Raw genomic sequence first — 24,723 nt, 5'->3', positions numbered from 1 at the left:
GGGGCGGCTGGCTCCCCGCAGCGGGTTCTACTCGCGCCAAGTCCGTTGGCTGTGGGGGTTATAGAGCCGCGGGCAGCCGGACATGGAGCAGCCGTGGCCGCCGCCAGGACCTTGGAGCCTCCCTCGGGCAGAGGGTGAGGCTGAGGAAGAGAGTGACTTGGACTTGTCCCCCGGTTCTCCCCGCTGCCCGCAGCTGCCGGGAGGCGGCACCCAGGTGAGAAGGGAGCCCGTGTTCTGCGGGGTGGGGGTGGGGGTGGGGGTGGGGGTGGGGGGGATGGGGAGGTGTCGTCACCAGGCCCGCAGAGGTCTCTGTCTCTGCGACCCTGTTCTGAGCCCCCATCTCCCCCTTTTACCCACCCCGACCCCGGGCATCGGGGGCCTGATGTCATCCCATCGCTTTGTAACATCTACTGAGTTCTTCGAAGAGGGTCTGGCCATATATTCCCAACCTCCACCTCCACACACACCTTTTTCACCTTGGCTAATTTCTCACCCTTGAAATTCCTCTCCCCCACCCCTCTTCTGATGGCACCCAGATTTAGGACAGCTCAGTCTATAATGTTGACCCTTTGTCCTCTTGTGCCTGCTCTTATCCGAGCACTTTATTCTCTTGAAGGTTCTAATATTTGTGCACAGTTGATGGGAACAGTGAATGGTTGTATTTCAATAATTCTCTGAGCCCCTTACTAAAGACTTTAGGTCCAATTTATTTTACTGACTTGACATCTGAGCAAATTCTGCAAACCTTGCTTTTGATGCTGGCGTAAATCTCGGCCATTCGCGTGACCATTTCCCCCTTAAGTTTATGATTTTAGTTTTGCTTCGTACCATTCTTCAGTTAAAAACATATAGGCAAGCCTTTTCCTTTTCCTTCAGACTTTTCCCTCAGATTCCTGCCGCTTCCTGTGGTTTTCAGCCAAGCCTTTTTTCTCTGAAACTTATCCAGATGTGATATACTACCGCTTAGGATTTTCTAGGTCCTACCTTCGGGAGTGTTTATATAGTGCTCATATCACTTAGTCCTGGTTTTTCTCGTAACCTGTTTTCAGAGTATATTTCAGGATCACTGACTAAACACTAATAAGTAAAATAAAATGGAGTTTAGGTATCTGCCTTCTAGCCTTCTTACAAAATGGGATCCCTGAAGGCTTAACTGAGTTAATAGTTTTTCTCTAGACTTATCTTGCTGTTAATGAGAATGAGTGATTTAACTTGTTTTCCAGTAAGTGTAGGGTCGTTGATCTTAAGCCCAGCTCACAGGGTTGGTTGGCTGCAAAGAGAAAAATGCTGTTTCATAACCACAGACTGTTCTCCATCCAGCCAGTCACTGGGAAAGTACAAGACATTTTTTAGGAGGACAGAATGATAGTTGATAAGTCGATAGTCACTCACCAATTATGGATCGCTGTTGTCATCTTTATATACAAAATATGTTATATAAGCATGTAATGAATGTGGTACAGAGCTAGAGACAAAGAATGAACAGCAGCTGCCATTGTCAATTTTGAAGGCTTATAGAGAGAATAGAAAGGTCTCAAGAATTTCACTGCATAGTGATTGAATCTAAAGAGTAACCTAAAAGAAACCGAATTCTAAAAATAACTGTGTATTAATTTATAACTTTATTTAGCTGACAGGAATTTTAGGAATGGTTAGGCTTATCTCCTTCATTAAAAGTGATTTCCTTGAGACCATGTAGCTAGTCAGTGGCAGAATTAGATCCTGCCACATCCTGGTTTAGAACCCACTTCTGGAACCTGGTACAGTGTTTTTTCCCACCTACTGCACTGCCCATCCTGTGATGTAAAACTTTATTTGGCTGAAACTAACTTTGGTGCTAAAATTTACAGAATGATTTCTAATCCTAACTTAGTTCATGTATTTACAACAAACCTACTTATTTGTCTTGCTGGCTTTAAGTTTTATGACTTAAATTTTTCTTTCTGGAATATTTAGAATCAAATGTTTAATTTCACTTATAAACATTTTATAATCTCTATAAAAACAGCCTTGGTGTAATTTTACTAATACAGGGAACCTAGACATCTTTATGTCGTGTATAGTTCTGAGATCTAATTAAATGCAATTTGGAACTTAGAGATCCTGTTTGGAAATTTTTTTATGTCAAGTTATATTAGTAGACCTTAATGCTAACAGTTCCTTTTTCAAATCTGTGTTTATTAAATATAATCAGTCATCTCAATACATGTGGGATAGTTAACTCAAATGCCCAAACATAGTCTTTAGAGAAGAATTTAAACATTAATCAGTTTTAGAATTTGGAAATAAGATTTCTGTGTTTGACTTGAGAAATGATTTGAGAATTTGGTCCTGCATAATTTGACCATGCAAGATATTTCCGTTTGTCCTCATCTTTGTTAGTATTTGTCTTTTCTTACAAAATAAATTTGACAAGTTCATTTGTCTCCTCTTCCTAGTTCCTTCTTAAGCATAGCTAATCTACAATTATTCTTAATCCTATTTTAGAATAACAAAAAGTAAAAATAAATACTTGGTTGACTAGGACCATGTGGTAAATGAGTAACTAAAACATTTGAATACCAAGTGTCCACATTTGCCCAATAAGTCTTAAGTTTGCCTGAAGACTCAGCCAGAAAGGAGGAACCTTGCATGCTACTTGCCTTAGAATTCCTTACCACCACTAGTCTGTTCCTAGAAGTCAGGAGTCATTTATTCATCTAAGATTTATTGAATTCTAACCCCTCAAGAAGCTTATAGTTGAGTAAATAAGCACAGTATTGTGTGAAAGCACTCAAATGCATAAAGAAGTATGCATAACTTTGGTGGAGAGGGACAGGATAAGAGGGAAGGGAAGTGATGCTAGAATCTAGGATAGAGATGGGAGTTTAGGGATGGGGGATAGCCACATTGAAGTGGTGGGGGTGAGAAGGAAAGAATAAGCAAAGGAGTAGAAGAGTGAGTACAGCTGAATCAAGAGAGATAATAGGAAGTGAGATCATGAGGCACCATGCCATGCTACGAAGTTTGCACTTTAAAAGTTCTCAAGACTGTGAATATGTAAAATTATCATTTTTGTTAGATCACGCCAAGTCTAGTAGAGGGTGGCTTGAGATTAGAAAGGCTATACTTATATAATTAAAGTGAGAAATTATAAGGGCTTGAATAGTGATGCAGGTAAGGGAATAGATTGAGTATTATTCTGAATACCTACCTTGAAATTGGTCTTCATTTTGGCTAAGAAATCATGAAGAATGTGCTTTTAGCTTTTGTTCTATGAAGCCGAGGATTAGAAGGAATTAAATATTGGTGCTTTACATGTGGATGTTGAATAATTGTTAAAACTAAGTACTTTAGCATCTTAGCAGAACAGAATCACCAGGGTGGACCTAGTGACTTTTTTTAATTTAAAAAATAGCCTATTTTTATTAGGATTAAGTTAAAAATTATATATCTGATATAATCAGTTATAAATAGAAATTTCCTATAAGAACTTCTCAGATTACCAAGGATTGGGGTAATACAGAAAGAAAATAAAAACCAAGAAGTGATTACTTCTAAATAAGCAGTTCTTCACAGTGAAGAACTTGCAGAGCAAAACTCTAAAGGTCTGGTTTTCAGTATGTTGACTGATAAGATGATGAACTATATTTAAGCTTTTGTTTTCATTATTTTGTTCCAGGATTATAAAGGCTATAAATCAAATGTTTGTTGAGGCCCTGCTGTATGCAGGACACTGCTAGTTGCCAGGCTTTTTGTTGCTGTTAGTTGTCCAGGGAGAGACACAACGAAGAAGCTTAGCGTCTAGGTGATGAAACAAGACCTGTAATATAAAATTGTAACTGCAGACACATAAGGCTGGATACCTATGTGCCAAAAACATCTTAGAAATCCTTGACTGGTAGAAAATTGAACTGTTCTACATAAGCATACCTGTTCTGTTGCCTTCTTCATTTCTTAAAAATACTGTTTTTTATCCAGATGTATAGCCATGGAATTGAAATGGCTTGCCAGAAGCAGAAAGAGTTTGTGAAGAGCTCTGTGGCGTGTAAATGGAATCTCGCTGAAGCTCAGCAGAAACTTGGTAGCTTAGCACTGCATAACTCTGAGTCCTTGGATCAGGAACATGCCAAAGCACAAACAGCAATATCAGAACTGAGGCAACGGGAAGAAGAATGGCGGCAGAAAGAAGAGGCTCTAGTACAAAGAGAGAGAATGTGTCTGTGGAACATGGATGCCATTAGCAAGGATGTTTTTAATAAGGTATTATCTTTTATTGGGCCTACTGAAATAAGGAAAGACTGAAATGTTTGTGCAAACCAGTTGTGCATATCTGATAACAAAACAACAGAATCCTGTAAACAGTATTCAATTTTGACAGTTTAGGAAAAGTGATCGTTATAGAAACATGTATCCCAAGTAGTATCTAATGTTGGTAGTCCTTAATCCAATTATATGGCTGCAGCATAGCACACTGAATATAAATGTGGGTTCTAGAGTCAGACTGCCTCAAATGTCAACTTTGTCACAGCCTGGCTTTGTAACCTTGGGCAGATCACTTCCCTAAGCCTCAGTTTCCTCAGATACAAAGAACAGGTATAAAGATTAAGCAAGGTAACATAATAGAAGCAGGTAGCATGGGGCCTGGCATGTGGTAAAGCTCAGATGTTACCAGAAATTTCTGATGTTGCTGTGCTTATCAGCTTGCTTTCAATTTTTTTGTTGTTTAGTCACTAAGTTGTGTCCAGCTCTTTTGCAGTCCCATAGGCTGTAACTCGCTAGGCTCCTCTGTCTGTGGGTTTTTCCAGGCAAGAATACTGGAGTGGGTTACCATTTCCTTTTCCAGGGGTTCTTCCTGACCGAAGGATAAAATCCATGTCTCCTGCTTGGCAGGCAGATTCTTTACCACTGAGCCACCTGGGAAACCCAACTCTAATGTAGTTACTGGTTTTATCAAGTAAAACAAAGTTTCTCACTGTTATTTACCAGTATGTATTTAGTAACCCTCAGATAGTAATCTGGACTTAGTGTTACAGGCATTACTGCTGAAAGGAGTAGTAAAATATTTATGCCAAGTTAGTAATTTATTAAAAGCAGTCTTCTGTTTCTCACTGGATTACATAGACCTTATTCTTTGACTTTTGTATCTGAAAAAGGAGTGGGCAGTGAAATAAAGTCATTTTCATCTAAATGTGTAAAGTAGTACTTCTTTCTATTTGTACTAAACTCTCAAGCCTCAGGTGTAGACTGCTCATTCTTGTCCAAGTCCACACTCATTTTATCTTCAGTAGGTAGTACTGTCGCTCAGTTGTGTCCGACTCTTTGCGGACCCCATGGACTGTAGCCTATCAGGCTCCTCCATCCATGGGATTTTCCAGGCAAGAGTGCTGGAGTGGATTGCCATTTCCTTCTCCAGGGCCTTCAGGGGATCTTCCCGACCCAGGAATCAAACCTGGGTCTCCCGCATTGCAGGCAGACGCTTTACCGTCTGAGCCACCAGGGAAGTCCATTTTATCTTTAACCTTCATTATTCTCTAGATGTAGTGTGTAACACTACTTGTTTCTGCTCTGGCATCCACTCTAAAAGCCTCTTCTTCCCCAGGCATCTTTAATTTCTTTCCTCTGAACTAGCTCTAGTCCTGCTGCAGCAGTAAGTAATACACATAGGTAAATGTCCTGTCCTACTAGCTTTATCAGTGCTTTACTCTGTAATGAAGCTAAATTGTAAGAGTATAACATGTTTCTTGTAAAAAACAAAACATAGGCCTGTAAAATAGAGTTGAAAGGCTTCCTTCATTTCCCATTTTCCAGAGATAACCTCTGATAACAATGAGTCATATCTTTCTAGACTTTCTGTGCTTGTACCAAATTATATATTTTTCTTTCCCCTCAATAGAATCATTATTTAACAGAATGATTCAGTATCTCTGTGTATATTGTTCTAAGGGATGTGCCTTAAGTGTTACTTTATTTATGTTTTGCATTTATACCCCAAAACTATTTAAAATGATCTTTTTATAATGAAATGGTCAAAACAGTGTTCTTTTGTTTATACAGTTATTGTCTCAACACAAAGAAAATATTTTTGTCTCTGCTTTTAATTATTTTTTTTTCTTAAGTTAGATTCTAATGTAGCCCACATTTGTACCAGAATTAATTAGGACTGTCTTTATGTTCCAGTCATTTGCTGAAATTCATGCATTCATTTTGTTGGGGAGCTTGAGATTTGAGAGGACAGGTCTAGATCTGCGCTGTCTGACAACTTGATAGCTGCTAGCCACATGTGCTGTTGAACGCTTGAAATGTAGCTAGTCCAAACTGAGATGTGCTGTAAGTGTAAAATACCAGATTCCGATGGCTTAGTACCAAAAAAGTAAAATATTTCATTAATAATTTTTATATTGCTTATATGTTGAAATAATAATGTGTTGGATATGTTGGGTTAAATAGATACATTATTTCATCTGTTTCTTTTTTTAATGTGGCTGATAGAAAACTTTACAGTTGTGACTTGGATTGTATTTCTGTTGGACAGTGCTGGTCTAGATGGCAGGAATACAAAGAGAAAAAAAATGCTTTTATTTTGAAATATATAAACTTGTGTGTTTCCTGACTATAAACTGGCAGAGAGCTAGTTTTAGATTTCCATTTTTGGCAGTGATGATCTCAAGGTTTAAATGTGATCACATGATGTTCTGAGAAACTTTTTGCCAGTTTTTGTGGCCAAGTAAAAACTTCATCTTGGTCTGTTTTATGACTTTAACTGAAAATAAGCACGTCCTTAATAGAAATTTATACGTGATTTCAGAATCAAACTATTTACCTCTCCTAAGAAAAGTTTATAACATTTTAGTTTTATGTCTTATCAAAAATTTTGTAGTGAATATACTCTATAATCTTTGAATTTTTGAGTTTGTTTCCAGCAAGAACTCCAAAGATTAGACTAGAGTTGCAAATATTTAATGGAAATGAATAATGCAAAAATGAATTATGCATGTAAAGGATCTTTCTATACCTGCCTTTGATAGGCATATTTGGTTTTACAAAAAAGTTAATTCATTTGTTTTTCTCTGTGATTTCTAAAATAGAGTTTTACAGATGAATTTAATGATACGGTATCATTTTACTGTATTACCTTTTTATAATGTCTATAAGGAGGATTGCTGGGCATTCAATATCTGAGAAAGAAGATCCAATTAGAATATATCTGATTTTAAAATATATTCAATTTTAACTTCAAAACTTTTTTCTTAGAGTTTTATTAATCAAGATAAAAGAAAAGAAACTGAAGATGAAGATAAATCAAAATCATTTATGCAGAAACATGAGCAGAAAATTAGACATTTTGGTAAGTCTACTACTTGAGTTTCCTTCTTTTGTAATGTTTGGTATCATAAATATATGTACAGAAGGTGAATTTATAAAACAGAGACAAACTCCAGTTGTATAGCTACTTCTGGCACAGTTCTATGGCTTGTTTTAGAGCTATACATAAAAAAATAGAGTGACAGAGTAAACTGAATTGTGAAAAAAAGCAAAAAATTCAACCTGTTTATATAATGCTGCCCTCTAAGACCTGGTTGTCGTTTTTGTTTTTACTACCTAGACTCTGCATGTCCCAACTAGTCCCTGCTTTTGTCTTTTTTCATCTTTGCTTTCTCAGTATCTTATTATCTTACTGTTGTAAGATTAGCGTTTTTCAGATTTTGGACATGATGCTGTACAATTCATGCAGATCCTTCAACTGTTATTCAGATAAATAACAAGTAGTAGAATACAGTCTATAATAAGTAAGAGAAATACATATACAAATAACTGAAAAATAGTTTTCTCTATTGGACAAAAATGATAGGATGGGGATTGATTTCAGTGAAGGCTTCCCAGAGGAGGGAACATCTGAGTCAGATATTGAGGACCATATAGGCGCTTTCCTTTAGATAAAGGGAGGCAAGGCAGCAGCCACAGCATGTACAAAGCCAGAGTCGGGAAGTAGTGTGATATGTCCTAAGAATTATAAGCAGTGACAGTACTGCTGGAGTGAAAATGCTACTGGGGAGTATAATGTGTCAATTTAGTAAATATATGTTAATAAGCTTTTTAAGTGATATTTTGAGACTTTTTTCTATTGGTGTTTTTCTCCCAAAGTATTTAGAACATCATTCATCCTTATGTCAGTATAATGGATACTACTTTAGTTTTTGTTTTTCTTTTTTGTAGTTTATTCATATGTTAATTTTTCTCATACTTTTTATTTTTAAAAATGAAATAAGCTTGTATTCTGTTTAATTCAAGAATAGTTTCTGAAGAAGTAAAGTTTATTTTTGCACATATTATCATTCCAGCATTATTTATTATAGAAACAAATAGAAAAACTATGATCATCTTCAAGAGTTGATTTTGTCTCCATTATTAAATAGGTAGTTTAAAACCTTTAACATTTAATGACACCCTTTTTCATGGCCCTTGCAAGTGTCACTAACCCTTTCATATATTCTCTTTCCTTCGAAAGAGACCAAAATGGATAGGAATTTTGTGCCTGAGTAAGTTACAGTGCTGCCATGGAGAAGTAAACAGGAGAAGCAGTGGTCTCTCTGAATAGTTGATGGAGTTGAAAATATTCCCTCTTCAGGAGTGTAACAAAGCTAAGGCAAAATTGCTGTATAGGATTTATTTTATGGCATCAGGTATAAGAAATAAGGATTATACTTTCTTTAGATCTGACCCCTAGAAGTTATTACTTAAATTCTTTAACTGTAGTTTGAGAAGAAGTTTAAAGTCACTTAAATAATCATTATGTTTCTCAGAATTTAAAATGACCTAGTCACTGTGCCCAAAGTGTTGGGGAAATAACTAAGCTTGTAAAACTCTTTATGAGAAAATGCTAAAATGCTATTTTCCAATTTTTTAAATGAGGAAAAAATCATTTATTTTTAATTGATTTCCTTGTGTTACTGTGTATTTCTCAGTAAGACATTTGTCCTCAGTTTTGTTTTTACTCATGTTCTGATATGAAACTTTAACATACAGAAGTTCATTTTGTGTCTAGAGAAAGGATTTATTGCTGAACTATTGAGGTAGCCTTGTAGAATTTCCACGATGATTCTCGGATAACTTTCTTGGTTGGATGAGTCTAAATAAAGCTCAGCACTTTGCTGATTCTGTGATTACTTGGGTGGTGTCAACTTTTTGACCAAATTTCTTACTAATTTGGGTAAAGATGACAGTACACCTTTAGTAGCATTTGGATTAGTTTGGTATTTTGAAGCAAAATGGCAGCATTTCCAAATATACTTACCCAACTTTACAAAGAGTTTATTTTCTGTGCCTAAACAGTGATCATAATTAAATGGTTAACATGACTAAAATGGTTAAACTACATTTACTATTACAACACTGACTGGATTGGTTTCCCATGCAGTATTTTACTATATAAGACATATTTTAGTAAATAAGAGGAAATGTAATTTTTCTGAATCTTTTATTAAGTCTTTGTTGGGTCAGTGTAGTTTACTTTTGAAAAGTAAAGGTTTGAAACAAAAGGTTTTGCTTTCTTTTCCATCTTTCCAATAGAAAAATTTGTATTCTATGAATAAATAATACTGAATCTCCTGAAGTGACCTGTACTTAGCTTTAGCCTAGAATGACCAACCAGCCGTGTCTATTTGCCTGGGACTTTGGGCTTTCCCTAGATACAGGGCTTTTATAGCTTTAAACCAATCACTGTACTTTATCCTGACAAATTATTTGAAATAAAATTTGCTGTGAATTTTAAAAGCTATTTCCAATATGCTGGTATTGCCTTATTACCTATCTTCATTTGCTCTTTTACCATAACATTTCTATGGTAATACAAGCTGTCTTTAAAGAGAATCATTTTAAAATGCCATTTCTTTGCTTATAGGAGGAAAGTATTTGACATTCATGGCCTAATTCTTGTTTTACAGGTATGTTAAGTCGATGGGATGATAGTCAGAGATTTTTGTCTGACCATCCATACCTTGTATGTGAAGAAACTGCTAAATATCTTATTTTATGGTGTTTTCATCTAGAAGCTGAACAGGTATCATGTGAAACTTGAATTTCTGAGAACCTTAGTGGAATGCTGATTTGCTTTTTGTTTTTCCCATTACTTTAAATGTAAGCAGGAAGGTCATTAAATGGAATTCCAATTTTGTTTTGTTTTCAAGATCTGCTTGAGCTTACTCTTGGCATCTTTCTTTAGTTATTTCAGTTAGCATAGGGAAACGTTTTTCCAATGTGCTTTCCCTGCCTTCCTGTCCCCTCATCTCTCTTGTTCCCATATACTATAAACCTTTTTCTTTTTAAACCTATTAAAAACTCATGTTTTAAAAATCCAAATAGTAATCACAACATTAAGTATATTTCTTGTAATTTTAATGTTTATTTTCAGAAAGGGGCTCTGATGGAACAAATAGCACATCAAGCAGTTGTAATGCAGTTTATTATGGAAATGGCCAAAAACTGTAATGTGGATCCAAGAGGATGTTTTCGCTTATTTTTCCAGAAAGCCAAAGTAAGTAGCTATTTGGTATTATTATTTTCTTTATTTTTTTATTGAAGGATAATTGCTGTTTGATATTATTAAATGGGAAAGTTAGGTTTAGCTGAAACCTCTTTTTGTCCATACACATCAAAGGAGGCCATCCAACCAGGATGCCACAGGCTAGATTCTGGAGATTTTATAATGAAAAGAAAAATTATATTGCTGTTTTTATGCTAATTTAGATTTTAAGAGCCTGTACTATATAGCATTATGTGAACTTGAGACCCATTTACATGAATGTATATATTCAGGAAAATTAGAGGAATGGTTTGAGAAAATAAAAAACCTGTAGTTCATAGAATATTATCCAGCTTTCAAGATTATATGAAAATTATATGAAGTATTTTTAATCTGAGAAAATGCTTTGCTATTAAGTGAAAAGACACAACACACACATATATATCTAGGATGATGTCAGCTATATTAAAGAAAAATAAATATGTTTAGAAAGATCGACATTTCACACTGACTAAATTAGTAATGATTTAAAAGTTGTATAAGAAGTAGAGCAATAGTAATTCATATTAACTGCCTGCTGCTGCTGCTGCTGCTGCTAAGTCGCCTCAGTCGTGTCCGACTCTGTGCGACCCCATAGACAACAGCCCACCAGGCTCCCCGGTCCCTGGGATTCTCCAGGCAAGAACACTGGAGTGGGTTGCCATTTCCTTCTCCAGTGCATGAAAGTGAAAAGTTAAAGTGAAGTCACTCAGTTGTGCCCGACTCTTAGCGACCCCATGGACTGCAGCCTACCAGGCTTCTCCATCCACGGGATTTTCCAGGCAAGAGTACTGGAGTGGGGTGCTATTTCCTTCTCCGCTATAGGAGTGTAAATTGGTGTAACCACTTTGGAAGATTTTGTTGTAAAATTGAACAAGGCAAGTGCCAACAGCCAGAAATTGTCCTAGATATATACCCTCGAAAAAAATTTCTCAACATGTGGTCCAAGGATACTCAAGGGTCTTCAAGACCCTTTCTAGAGGCCCTGAGTCAAAATTATAATAATACTAAGATGTTATTTGTCATTTTCACTCTCCTTCTTGTGTGAGTGTGCAGCTTGGATTGATACAGAAGCAGATGTATGAGTACAGCTATCTTCTTTTAAGCCCAGACTTCTCACTAAATTGTTTTGGAAATTTAGTTTAAAGATATATATATATATATATAATATGTTTAAAATGTTAACATGTAATGAGTTTGTTATTATATTTCAGTTAATATTTAATTCCTAAGTTTAATTTCTAACATGTAATTATTGATAGATACAGCCCACATAAACAGGCGCACTTTAGGTTCCTCAACAATATTCAGGAGCATGAAGCAGTCCTGAGACCGTAAAGTTTGAGAATTGATGGCCTGGAAAAACTCCTGTGTATGTGCTTCATAGAACTGTTCATAGTAGCAAGAAGTCTGGGAATAGCCCAAGTATCTGTTAACAGTAGAATGAATAAATTGTGGTATATTCATTTAGTAACATACTAATCAGCATTGGCATGGATAAAAAAAACAAGAAACTGAAAAAAAACAAGTCTCAGAATGAAATATCTGCTATTATTTTTAAAGTATTTTATATTTTAACAAGGAGAACTAAGTAAATATATTGTTGAGGGGTACATAAATAAGCAGTAAAACTGAAGAGACAAAGGAGTGATTGACAAGTCACTGTTGTGACCTCAGAGAGAGAGGAAATGTTCATTATTGAAACTGATCTCTAAAATACTAGTATTGATCTGTTTCCTAATTTTTGTGGGTACATAGTAGAATTTTTGCCCTCTAAGTTGTACATATATATTTTACGTGATTTTTTGCATATTTGATACATTTGAGCATACACAATTAGAAGAAAATGTACCAGAAGTTTAATTTTGATTAGACTTGAGTGGTAGAATTACAAATGGTTTCCATTTTCTTTTTCATATACTACAATGAACATATTTCTTTTTATAAATAGAGAAAAACATTGTATTTTTAAATTATAAAAATGTTTTAGTGTGGCAGAAGTTGTACCTTCCACTTCTACTGTTAAAATAGGAAAATTTCCCCAAACAGTAGTTTTAATGAGTAAATGATTGAGTTGGTATTTTAGGTTTCTGATGACTGTTTTAAATTTTGACACACAGGCAATAAAAAAAAAAGTTTCTTCTTCATCTTACATTAAAGGATATGTATGAACTAGTGTTTAATAGCATGATGGAACATAGTCATATAATATGTATTTTTTGACATTTATAATACTTTGACAAAATAGAACTGAACAACTCTGAAGCCATAGATGTTAACATTTTGTTCTTAGTATTTTTTTAATTAAGGAATAACTTTCATGAACTATTTGCTTTGGGAAAGGTATTCTAAGCACTTCACATGGATTAACTCATTAAACATTCATAACATTTTATAAGGATAATTACTTTTTTTTTTTACAAATGAAGTTAGCATAGAGAAATTGAGCAAGTGACCCATAGGTTGCTTAATAAAACGAAAATCAATCAAGTCTCTCTAGATCTAAATACCTAGGGTTTAGGCATGCAGTAAGGTCAGGAGTTGTGTCACTTGATTCCTTTAATGGTTTGTTACATAACCATTTCAGAAGGATTACTTTTGGATATGAAGGGTAACATTGCACGTGTCTCCCTAAGTACCATTTATTGACTATAAAGTGAAGTGTTATAAAGAAATGACTCCTAAATTCATTAAAAAAAAATACAGAATAGCAGCACAGAACATTATATTATTTGTATAGATATTGATGCTAATAACTAATCCATAGGTTTTAATGCAGTTACACAACCTAAACTACATTAAAGAGAAAAATCACACTGCAGACAAATGGACCCAGTGATAATTCAGGAATGAGACTTTGACAAAATCTTTTCCACCACTTGAATTTAAAACCTATGTTCTATTGTGTAGGATGTGCTCTGTGTCATTTTTTTAATCTGCAAAAGAAATATTTATAAATGGAGGCTACTGCCAAAAGGATATTTTGCATTAAGAATTTTCTTTATATTGTATACATTATGGAGAGAATTCCCCTCCCTCAACATAACTCACTGTACTTTTTTTTCCCATATTCTTAAAAGAAAGTACTTGCGTAACTAAAACAGTAAGGTATTTTCATACCAAAGTTAAATGTTGACTTTAATTGGTTTTTAGCTTTTAACAAATAGGGATTTTAGGGTCAGAGACTTACTAACAACAGGTAGTAAGTGTTTCTGTATTAACTGACAGAGAATTAGAAGGTTTAAAGAATATCCCTTGGCTGTTGCTTGGCAGTGGGACGAGGAGAGAAGAATGTGAGCGATTAAATGAGGACTGTTTTGGATCCTATCAGGAATACAGATAAATCAAGAGAAATACAGAGGAAGCCTACTTTATTTCATTACATTTGTGTGTATGTCTAAAGAAGGGTTCTTATTAGTTTGTTTTATTTTGCTGAAGCAGAGGGAAATGAAACAAACCAATCTATAATATTCATATAAAACAGGCAGTTTTCAGAAATCTGACAGAGATCTTGGTGGTTTCTACATTAAACTGTTCACCTCATCTTTACTTCTTCCACTTCAGGCCTGGTATATGCTTTGTTAGAGTTTACTGTGTGGTCTGGAAATCTTGAAAATAAGTCTTTTTGTTTGTTTTTTCAAGGCAGAAGAGGAAGGTTATTTTGAAGCATTCAAAAATGAACTTGAAGCTTTCAAGTCAAGAGTCAGACTTTATTCTCAATCACCAAATTTTCAGCCTATGACAGTTCAGAATCATGTTCCCCATTCTGGTGTTGGATCTATAGGTTTATTAGAGTCCTTACCACAGGTAAGTTGAAAAAGTAAATATTTTATAAATATATTCACATAATATTTGTTCTTTTGGACTTCTCTTTCTTCTTGTATGTGTGGTCATTTTAAATATTCTTGCCTCAAAAGATAACTCCGAGTTTCATCTCATGCCATGTTTTGGCATTAAGTTTTATCCATCTCTTAGGTATTTTAGAGAGACACCAAATTCTACTCCTTTAAATATAGAAGAGATGAGGACTATCTAAGCATTCTTAAGGGCACATGTGATCTATTGATCATCTAAGTCATAAACTTCTTAAGATGGCTCCAACATCCCATCCTGAGTAGAACTATACTGTTAAGAATTGAAGATGGATTAGCTCCGAGCATATACCCAAGTAGCAACTGAGGTGATTTATTGCATGAGTTTATTAGTATTATCTTTTTAAATGTTGGTGTTGCCTACCAGATAAAACATTTTAGTACAAATTAATGTAACTTACACTGAACTGTTCTTTCTGGTAATATTGGTCAACTGTTTAAGCATCTTAGAAGTCTGTGATTAGATTAACATAAAATTATCTCACGAGCGTGAAAGAATTTATGTTAAAAAGAGGAAGTTGGACCACTGGGTCTGCCTGATTCTACTTAGAATTACAATTTTAAGTTGTCACTAGGAAGTTGCTGCCCATTTTAGTTTTAGTAGCATTTAAATTGAACCAGTCATCTCTCATTTTCAGACCAGCTTTAGCATTTTAGCCTGTTGCCTACATAGTGAAAGGGAAGTCTAGACTTCACTCAGAAGACAGTATGAAGAGAGACCTGTATTTATTTTTAATTCTCAAAGAGTTGTAGGAATTGAGATTTTCATTGCCTTGACTGTATAGCTATAATTTCACTAGTCCAGTTACTTGTAGGCCAAAGGGACAATTTAAGGAAAGTAATTGATCATATTTAACTCAGCCAAAAATATAATTCTCAAGAATAAGAAAGAAAATCTGATTTTTAAATAATTAGTCATGTTACCCCTTAGACATGTAAGCAACATTCTCCCTCAGTTTGTCCCCAGATTACCTCTTAATGCTGTTTTAATAAAGTGATGATTATCTCTGCAGTTCTTTGAGAAGTAGCCCAACAGGTACGCAGTCTTTAAGAAATTTTATGACTAAGTCACTGTCAAGTCCAACATATAAACCTCCTAAAACTAAGGTGTCACATAATGAATGCAGAGGAAAAAAAGAGACTTTTGAGGATGCTGCTGATTCTAAACATAAGAGGGGAAAGAGAAGATTTCAGCTAGAGCCATAGAAACACAGTCACCTGCTTGAGGGATGGATAAGATGGAAAACAACCCGAGGGATCAAGTTGTCAACTGAGAGGAGATTTGGAAGAAGAGCTTAAAATAACAACTTATTTTTATTATATATCAACTTATAGATTACAAAACACTTGTATGTGGTATCTTATTTAATCTTCTCAAAAAAACTCATTTTATGGATGAATAAAGTGAAGCTCCTGTAGGTTAAGTAGCTTGCTTGAAGTCAATACAGTAAGTGATGGAGCTATTATTCTAATCCTGGATTTCTGTCCTACTCCACTGCTCATTCACCTACATCATAAACTGTTGTTGAATCATATACTAGAATTATGACAACATGCTCAGTTGTGTGCTCTTGGGAAGAACTGGTCTCTGAGACAATAAATGTGTTGAGAATGTTACTGGATGAGAATATGGGGTAATCAGTGGGATTTAAGTGTACATTAGGTTAGGTATATTGAGTGCTTTTTGTTTTTTGAAGTCTCTTCGGTTCTTAGGGCTTCACTAGTGGCTCAGCAGTAAAGAACCCACCTGGAATTCAGAAGAATCAAGTTCGATCCCTGGGTTGGGAAGATCCCCTGGAGAAGGGAATGGCAACCCGCTCCAGTATTCTTGCCTAGGAAATCCCATGGACAGAGGAGCCTGGCAGGTTACTGTCCATGGGGTCACAAGAGTTGGACATGAAACCACCATTACTGCTACCTTCAGTTCTTAAGGAGTTGAGTTGACGAATTTTAAAGAATCTCTTCAGCTACTTCTTATAGTCAAAATTCTCTCATAAAAAACTGGAACCTAGTCTTAATAGAGAGTAACTGTAAGCTCTGTTGGACCTGGATGGTCAGAAAAGGTGTTAGCAGCCTGTCTCTTTGGAGAATGGGATAATATAACAATCTACTAATAATTTTTTATAAAACTTAAATTTGGATAATAGTTCAGCTTTTAATCTCTTTTTTAAATTGACAACAATCTTATGAGATAGACCAAGTACCAGTATCCTTAGTTTTGAGAGAACTGAACCAAGGCCCCCTGAACAGAGATGTAAGTAAGAGTTACCTTAGGCTTATCCTATATACTAGCTTTTACTGTTACTAACTTTTGATGAATTATTTTCTCTGAGGATGGCATTATACTAAGTGGAAGAGTCAGGGTTAGAACTTAGGTCCAAGGTTACTTTAGTGTACCAGACTTCAGTCAGTTATTTGTGCCAATCCCTTCATAAAAAACCTTATTGACAATAATACAACTAACTTCTTGTTCATTTTTTGACTTTTATAATAAAAGAATCCAAAAGTATTATACTTATTAAAAAGATTTTTGAGAACACTTCCTCCCTTTGGGATGGAGAGATCTGGTATCTATGCCCTGTATGGACTGTTTTCCTCATTGATGTATATTAAATAAACAGATGAAAGTAGGTGATTCATGGTAAAACTAAATTGCTAGGCGATATTCAGAACAACTGAGTAGACAAATTGAATTATTGGAAAAATTTCCTTAAAGTCCTGGGTCTTAAGAGCTTATGTGTCTATTCATGGTGCTTTAGTAACAGTGGTTTTATTTTTGCATTTATTGAGTAAGGTTTTCTGTTCCTAGTTTAAGAAATGAACAAAATTAGAACATTTTTGAGTTCTGTTTAAAAAAATAAAACCTAAATTACACTGTTCTTTTGTTTTCAACTTTTTAAATACAAGTCTCTTTCAAAAGATTTCTCACTTGAGTTTAACTTTTGAGAAACCAAAATAGATTCTGAAGGTAGCTATAACTTTCACTTAGTAAATAGTTTTTTTACCTTATTCTAGTGTTTTTGTAATTTTAATATTTACTATTATAATTAGATAGTAATCATCATAATACCTTGCTGGCTTAAAGCCATTTATCTTTTAAATTGTCAATAGCTGTATACATATAATCACATAGATATAGCCTTATATGATTAGTTAAAATTTGATAGTTTTCTTAAATGGAGGGAAGAGGTAGTGTCTATTACATTTCTTTTTTACATATATCATTCTGTCTTTGCCACATCTCTTTGGATTAAGTGGTAGTAATCTATTATTTTTTTCTTTATCGTCTTGGGTTTCAACCAAAGTCTGACTTCAACGTTCATCTTTTTTTCTATTCTGCTATACTACAGAGAGAGAGAGAATATGAAACTGAATATGCAGTTCCATGTACTGACATATAACTGATGATCATCCATTCTTTCCTCTCTATACTTTTCAGAATCCAGATTATCTTCAGTATTCTATCAGTACAGCTCTCTGCAGTTTAAACTCAGTGGTACATAAAGAAGATGATGAACCGAAAATGATGGACACTGTATAATTTGGTTAAGACTGCTGAAGCCAAGTACTATTTTGTTACAAGAAAGGAAGAACTTGGCTATTTTCTTGACACTTTTATGGGTGCTGCACTTTATTTTTGTTCGGTTTTTGATGGGAGGGAAAACAAGAGTACTGAAACGTTTTTGTAACATTTTTTTTATGTGCTGCTAGTTTTTTTTTTGTTTTATTTTTTCCTGAAGAGAGGAGTGGTACCATATGTTGCAAGAAGTCAAACTGGACTTTGTTTGGGTTTTTGGCTACTAAATTTGCCTTTAATCTTACTGTTCTCAATGTTGGAATCAAAGTATGAAAATCTGCACAAATGCAATGTTTACAAGAACTGGTTGATTCTAGGAGGCATCTGCTACAGTCTTTTTATATGGATATGTACATGTCCTACTTTACAAAAATGATTAAAGATTAAAATGTATCCTATTGCTAATTTAGCTGTCAAATCTGGTGTTTGATCATATTAAAAGCAATAAATCAGTAGTTGATAATCTGCTTTACTAAATAAGCTGGGTAGTACAAATTAAAAGTCTTTCCCCTTAAAATAATATTACATTTGTTTCTTCAGCACCATCAGTTAAATCCTTAACTATAGTATCAATTTTATATGGATACTAAATTAACCCCCAAGTATTCTCAGACATATTTCCCTTAGAAGTTGATTTTACCCTATTGACATTTTAGCATTAGGGTTATATAGTGATATAAAAAGTGATAAAGCTCATAACTTTTTTTTTTCTTAGTAAGATCCAACTTAAAGTTCACTCTTAATTTCTTGACATAGTCTGGGATCTCTCAGGGAGCGAGTTTTGAAAGAACTAAAGGCCTGTAAGAACAAATAGGAAAAATAATCTGATATTTTAAGTTACAGTTATTGTTTTACTCAGATGTGGCCCAAAGACTTTTTTAAAAGGCAAGGGAAATATTTTGACACGAACTACTTCCTTCTAAGAATTTGGTGATCCTTACTGGCAATGATGGCTTTACTACATTTGTCATTCCTCTCTTTAGCTCAGTTACCATAGAATGCTCCTGAGCTTTAATACTTACCTATAGAATTCACCTTAAATATGCCAGGATATTTGACGGTTCGTTTTACTAGGATTGAGATGACTGTTAATTATGCTATCCTTATTATTTGAGGATTAACCTGACTTACAGGAACATGAGCTTTGATTTGCATCAGGTGTAGTCTTTGGTGGCTGAGCCCCGCTGGGACTAGTAGTAAACATGTAGAAGATGACAGATGGGATTTGGACTACATGTCTCAATTTGAGAAGCCACCCACATGGTGACCAGATCTGTGATGGTGGCTTCATGTGCACCTTGTTTTAAAGTAACTTGAGGTGATAAGGCACTTAGTACTCATAGAAACAGATTGGAATTACTGAATCATACATATGTAACATCACAATCTTCCTGGTTTTCAGAATAAAACTTGTTTTTGTGCTTTTAATACTCTATAATAAAATGTTTGACTAATTTATGTGGTAGCATTCATCAGCCTATATATATATATTTTTAACCAGTGACCTAGTTATAAAAGTTTCTGCTTCTGCTTTTTTTTTTCCCTATTTTGGAGCAAGCTCTTGTTTTTTCTGTCCTATCAAATGGAGAATGAATATAGGAATAAAATTCCCAGCTTCATAGAAAAGTAACTTGAGCCATTACTTTCTATTTCTCAACCTCACTTTTCCCCAAAATTTGCCTGTAAGCTCTAAATTGTTTTTAATTTCATTTTGCCTTAGAGAGGATAAAAACTGAAGATTGGAAGGAGAGAAATTACCAACAAACTGAGTACACTGTTCCTGGAGGATATTTTTGGTTTCTATTTTCTAAAATACGAATTATTTAAGAACTATTTAAAATTTGGTTATGTATATGCTTTTACTTAGGAAAGTGTTGTATGTTTTCAATGTGAAAGTGATTGGATTTATTTTGGGAGCTACTGACTGACGCCATAATTTGCACCTAAAGACTATAACTTACAGTTTAGCAGTACTTTAGTACTCAGAACAATAAATTGACATCCTTTTTATTTTTCTTTATTTTACTAAGAACGAATTCCTATTAGGAGAAATGTTTTCTGTTTCTTAAATAATAAGGGTATTCTAAGCAAAAGAATAATTTGTTTTTCAGTTTGCACAATTTTCTCCAAACAAATTATACAAACCATGGAAAATCTAAACAAATGAAGTATCTTTGATATCAGAGTGTCTATCAGAGATTCTTCATCTGATAAATTAATCTTCTAATGAAAGATATTTTTTAAATAGCTATCACTACATTCCTTGTTAGTTCAGTTTTATCAGTGGTGGTAGATATAACACTAATTTAAATCAAAGATTATTCTCTAGGAGAGAGAGATAAGTAATATTCTCATCCAGTTATACCATGGGTTCTTTCAAATTCTGCCTAGTGAGCTCACATTCTCCTGTAATTTCTCTCTAGGAAAATTGGGACTTCTGTCAGACTGGCATTCCTATTACCCTTTTAAAAGTAAACTAAAATGGTGCCCAAAAAACATAAATACAGTTTAGTAGTGGCTTTACAAGATGAAAACATTGATTGTGAGTTTAGGCAAAGTGATTCTGAAGTTAATCTTGGGATATTTTCAGAGAAGAATAAAAAGATGTCAGTTTACTGTTCTCAAAGTTGGTCATGTATTTCAGTTCTTAAACTGATACAGGACAGAAATGTACTTATCTCAACTGAGGGTCAGGCTTTTCATTTCAGTTTTGCTTCTATATCCTATGCATTTTAAAAGTGCACATTCATTTCCCATCTGTAATGGACATGTATGTGCTATTTCACAGGTCTTCTGAGAAGCTGACTCATCTAATAAGTACTTGCTTGCTTACTATGTAAGCTGATGGTGGGGAGAGGTACAGTGATGAATAAAAGTTGATTATGAATTGCTTAACATCTAATGACGAAGTTGAAACCATTGTCATAAGCCTATTTTTTTTAATTCCCACATATTTGACTTGTTTCTTTAAATGACATTTGTCATGCTGCTTACTCTTCAAACACTTTTTATAGAGTCCTTTGGTAAAATATGACACATCACCAAACTGATTCACACTTTGGTGACCATGCAATTTCACATGCATAACAATTTTAACTTTTTACTCAGTGCTAAATGTAGTTATTAGTGAGCTGAAGGAAAAAAAAAAAGCTATAGCTGGATGTGGACTCTACAAAGTATACTGGCTTTTACCAGAAGCTTTAAACACAGATTATTTTGTGTTTAAAAATTTTAAACTATAACTTCTAAAATCAGAATCTTGAATTGCAAAGATAGGAAGGGTGTTTTTGCAGTTGACCGGTGTCTTGTCTTCTTTTGTCAATGAAAAGACAACATATAAACATGCTTTTAAATTTATTGCTGTTCAATATTATAGAAGTTTAATATAATGAGGTTTTTAATTACTATGATTTGTTAGGTAAGTTTTGTCACAAACTATGAATGTTCAAAATATTTTGCTCAAATGCCACTGAAAATAGCTGGAGGGAAGTAGTTGTTGGGCAGGATTTAGAAATCTAAACTATTTCAGTAAGAAATATAAATAGAAAAAGAAATAAATGGAATTAATAAATATGGTGCTGCTGCTGCTAAGTCACTTCAGTCGTGTCCGACTCTGTGCGACCCCATAGACGTCAGCCCACCAGGCTCCCCCGTCCTGGGATTCTCCAGGCAAGAACACTGGAGTGGGGTGCCACTGCCTTCTCCGCTCTGGATGGTACTAACTGCCAATATGCATTTCCCACAACACACTCTGCTTATGAAAGGTGTACCAAAATAACTGTGGTGCTGTAGAAAACGGTAATGGTTTGAAGCCTTACTAGCTTTTAACTAAGGCACAGCAGCTTCTGGCCGTGGCAGTCAGCTCTGGACACACTTCATGTGGCACACAGATCATAATGATAGGTATTACAGCAGAAAACAAGTTCTTTTTGTAATAGCACAGGTGTTTCCCAAAGTCATGGATGTATGCAAAACTTTAGTTTTGGGAGTGGAGAGGAAATGGTCACAGGAAGGACAGGTCTTGATTTTCATAGCCATGTTCTTCTATCCCTCTTTTTGATTCCCAGATCTCCTGACAGTGTCTAGAAGGCCAGTATGGCTGCAATACTGCAGCAGGAAATAAAGGGTAAAATGAAACCAACCTATGTATGTAAAAGTGTTCTAAGACAATTATTAGAAAGCAGAGACTAACTCAGAAGCCAGTGAGACATGAGGGCAATAAAGGGAAGGTGAGTTAGAGTGGGCCCTGTGAGTTACCAAAGACCAAGTAATAGCCACAGATCTGAATTTTCATTTAATGTTAGTTCATTGATAAACTGGATAATTAGTACCCAACATTTTTAGAATGTACATACTAACATTGAAATAAGGCAGTTATGTGAATATTAACCATAGTCCTTTTTAAAAGCCTCAGTACATTTTTGAAAGATCAATATTGAACTTTTAAAAATCAGAGAAAAGTCAGCTTTTTTTTCCCCACAAGATACGTAAGAATCACTTGCTAGCATTTGTATTTTCAGTGCCTGGAATAAAATGGGCCAAATTTCCAAAGGCAGTTAATAACAGCTTATACAATGACTTGTTTCATTTAATCTAGCACCAAGTAAGAGAACTGAAGATACTGTCAGATTTCTCCTTCACTTCTCATATTGCCCCACTCTTCCTACCAAGCTACCACTGTACATAATAAGCATGCATCCTGTTGCCCCTCTAAGGAATAAAATCATTTTCATTTTAAAATGGCTGTGCAGATTATATTCACTGGTAGAGTTCTTCCCCATTAAGGAAGGATAGCAGTGAACATGAGCAGGTGTCAACTTTGATTAGGAATAAAGAACTCTTCTAAGCCAAATGAGTTTGCTGGTTCTTTTTAATATGTTGTGTAAATCCTTTTAATTTCTACACCTGTTTACTAGTTATGATTGTTATTTATGTCAAGGGAGTTTCCCCCAGGCAAACCTGATCTATTTCCTAATGACAAAGTATTCTTACTTAACCTAATGCCATGAGTCTCCTTTCCTTCTTCACTCTTTCCCTGCCTTCCTTCCTTCCTTCAATTTGCTACTCATCAAGGCAGATCATACATTGGGATCAAAAAAGAAACTGGCAAGTAGGTCCTAAAGTGCACATTTTTCAACCTGAGTAACTTCTGAAAACATGAGAGTTTAATTACATACTCTGTTGAAAATTCAGCTTTGGTGCTTTTACAAGAATTTACGATGTCAATTTCTACGAAGTCATATCCCTCAGTACACAGGATTTTCAAAAGAAAATAAGTGATAGAAAAATACATTTTGCTATGTACTAACTGATACATTTTTATTGCAAACAAAATCTGGAGTAAAGTGAAAGTTGTGTTTAAAAACAACAAAATACAGGATATACTGTTATTGAAAGGTTGCTAGTGTAAAGTGTAAAAAAACCCCAGAAACCTCAATAGTCAGGGGACCACAAGGGGGAGCTCTCATGCCTTGTGAAGATAGCACAGCCCAAAAGGAAGAAGGCAAGACTTCTGGCAAGAACTCAGCCAACGAAAAGCCATGGACTTGTTTACCACAGCCCTCCCAACTTCGTTTTCTCCTCTTTAAAGTATTGTCATTCCCATGCTGTGGGGAGGACTTGCACCTGGCTCACCATGGTTGAGACTCCAAATTGCAATTATCTGGTGATTCCGAATAAACCCATTTTAGGGGAGAAATATCTGTCAATCTGAGGTCAATAAAAGGCAGCAGTGAATCTGCATCCTGCAACTAATCTATAAATTTAGTTGCTTCCCCCCCGGCCAGGAATTCCATAGACAGTGTCCCACAGTTTGTGTATCACAGTGCTAGAGGTCTCTTTTTTTTTTCACATCACTATCCACAAAAGCCTCTGATAAGATACTTTCCACAAGTGATACGGAAATTTTTTGTTTTACTTCTCCAGAAAAATGAGGAAACTTTATCCACCACTTCTTTTCTGAACAAACTTAGATTACCAATTGCCCTTTCAGTTACACTCACCAATTTTCAAAAGTCTAGTTAGACACTTATAATGTTTTATAATTGTGCTAATTAAATTCTAATTTTATCTAGTTAGAAGGTAACTAGATAAAACACACTAAACATTTCAGAAGATTAATCTTCATAACTGACCCTTTTGGCACATCCTTAATTTCCAGGATAAAATCAGCAGAAATGAAACTAACATAATTTTCAAAGAATTTATACAGGCCAGAGTCTTAGGACAAGGAACTCGTAGATGCACAAGACAAAGGAGCTTCTGCTCATCCTGCTAGTTACATGGACTTTTCCTCATGGAGTAACTGATGTTTCCTGGTTTCTTTGTGGAAGTTTTGTTTGTAGGAAAGCATATACGTGTGGCCAGATCTTGTTGGTTTCTGTTCCAGAGAATGTTTCCAACACCCCTTTTTTCCTAAGGATAAAAAACAAACAAGACAGGTCTGATAATAAAAAAAGATCACAGGCCAGTATCACAAATGAATATAGATGCAAAAATCCTCAGCAAAATACTAACAAACCAAATTAAACAGTTACGGATCATACACCATGATCAAGTGGCATTTGTCCCAATCAGTCAGTCAGTCCAGTTGCTCAGTCGTGTCCAACTCTTTGCAACCCCATGAATTTGCAGCACGCCAGGCCTCCCTGTCCATCACCAACTCCTGGAGTTCACACAAACTCATGTGCATCGAGTCGGTGATGCCATCCAGCCATCTCATCCTCTGTCATCCC

General features: G+C 35.1%; 2 protein-coding genes across 3 annotated transcripts in view; one reads left to right on the top strand and one right to left on the bottom strand.

The window, feature by feature from the left end:
- Positions 1-21,478, top strand: CDC37L1 (cell division cycle 37 like 1, HSP90 cochaperone). The gene is made up of 7 exons (XM_068973541.1): positions 1-214; positions 3,961-4,242; positions 7,234-7,327; positions 9,924-10,039; positions 10,391-10,513; positions 14,183-14,347; positions 17,852-21,478. The coding sequence occupies exons 1-7, from the start codon at positions 83-85 to the stop codon at positions 17,951-17,953; spliced, it is 1,014 nt and encodes a 337-aa protein (XP_068829642.1). The 5' UTR covers positions 1-82; the 3' UTR covers positions 17,954-21,478.
- AK3 (adenylate kinase 3) overlaps positions 21,379-24,723 on the bottom strand; it is a 21,310-nt gene continuing 17,965 nt past the window's right edge. For both annotated transcript variants that reach the window (XM_068973542.1, XM_068973543.1), the window contains one exon: positions 21,379-24,403. In XM_068973542.1, the coding sequence (XP_068829643.1) occupies positions 24,283-24,403 (121 nt within the window). In that variant the 3' untranslated portion in view covers positions 21,379-24,282. The remainder of the gene's footprint in view (positions 24,404-24,723) is intronic.

The sequence above is a fragment of the Capricornis sumatraensis genome, chromosome 6 (assembly GCF_032405125.1).
Source record: "Capricornis sumatraensis isolate serow.1 chromosome 6, serow.2, whole genome shotgun sequence".
Classification (NCBI taxonomy): Eukaryota; Metazoa; Chordata; class Mammalia; order Artiodactyla; family Bovidae; genus Capricornis; species Capricornis sumatraensis.
Note: the sequence above shows the minus strand (reverse complement) of the source record. Positions and strands in the feature narration are given on the sequence as shown.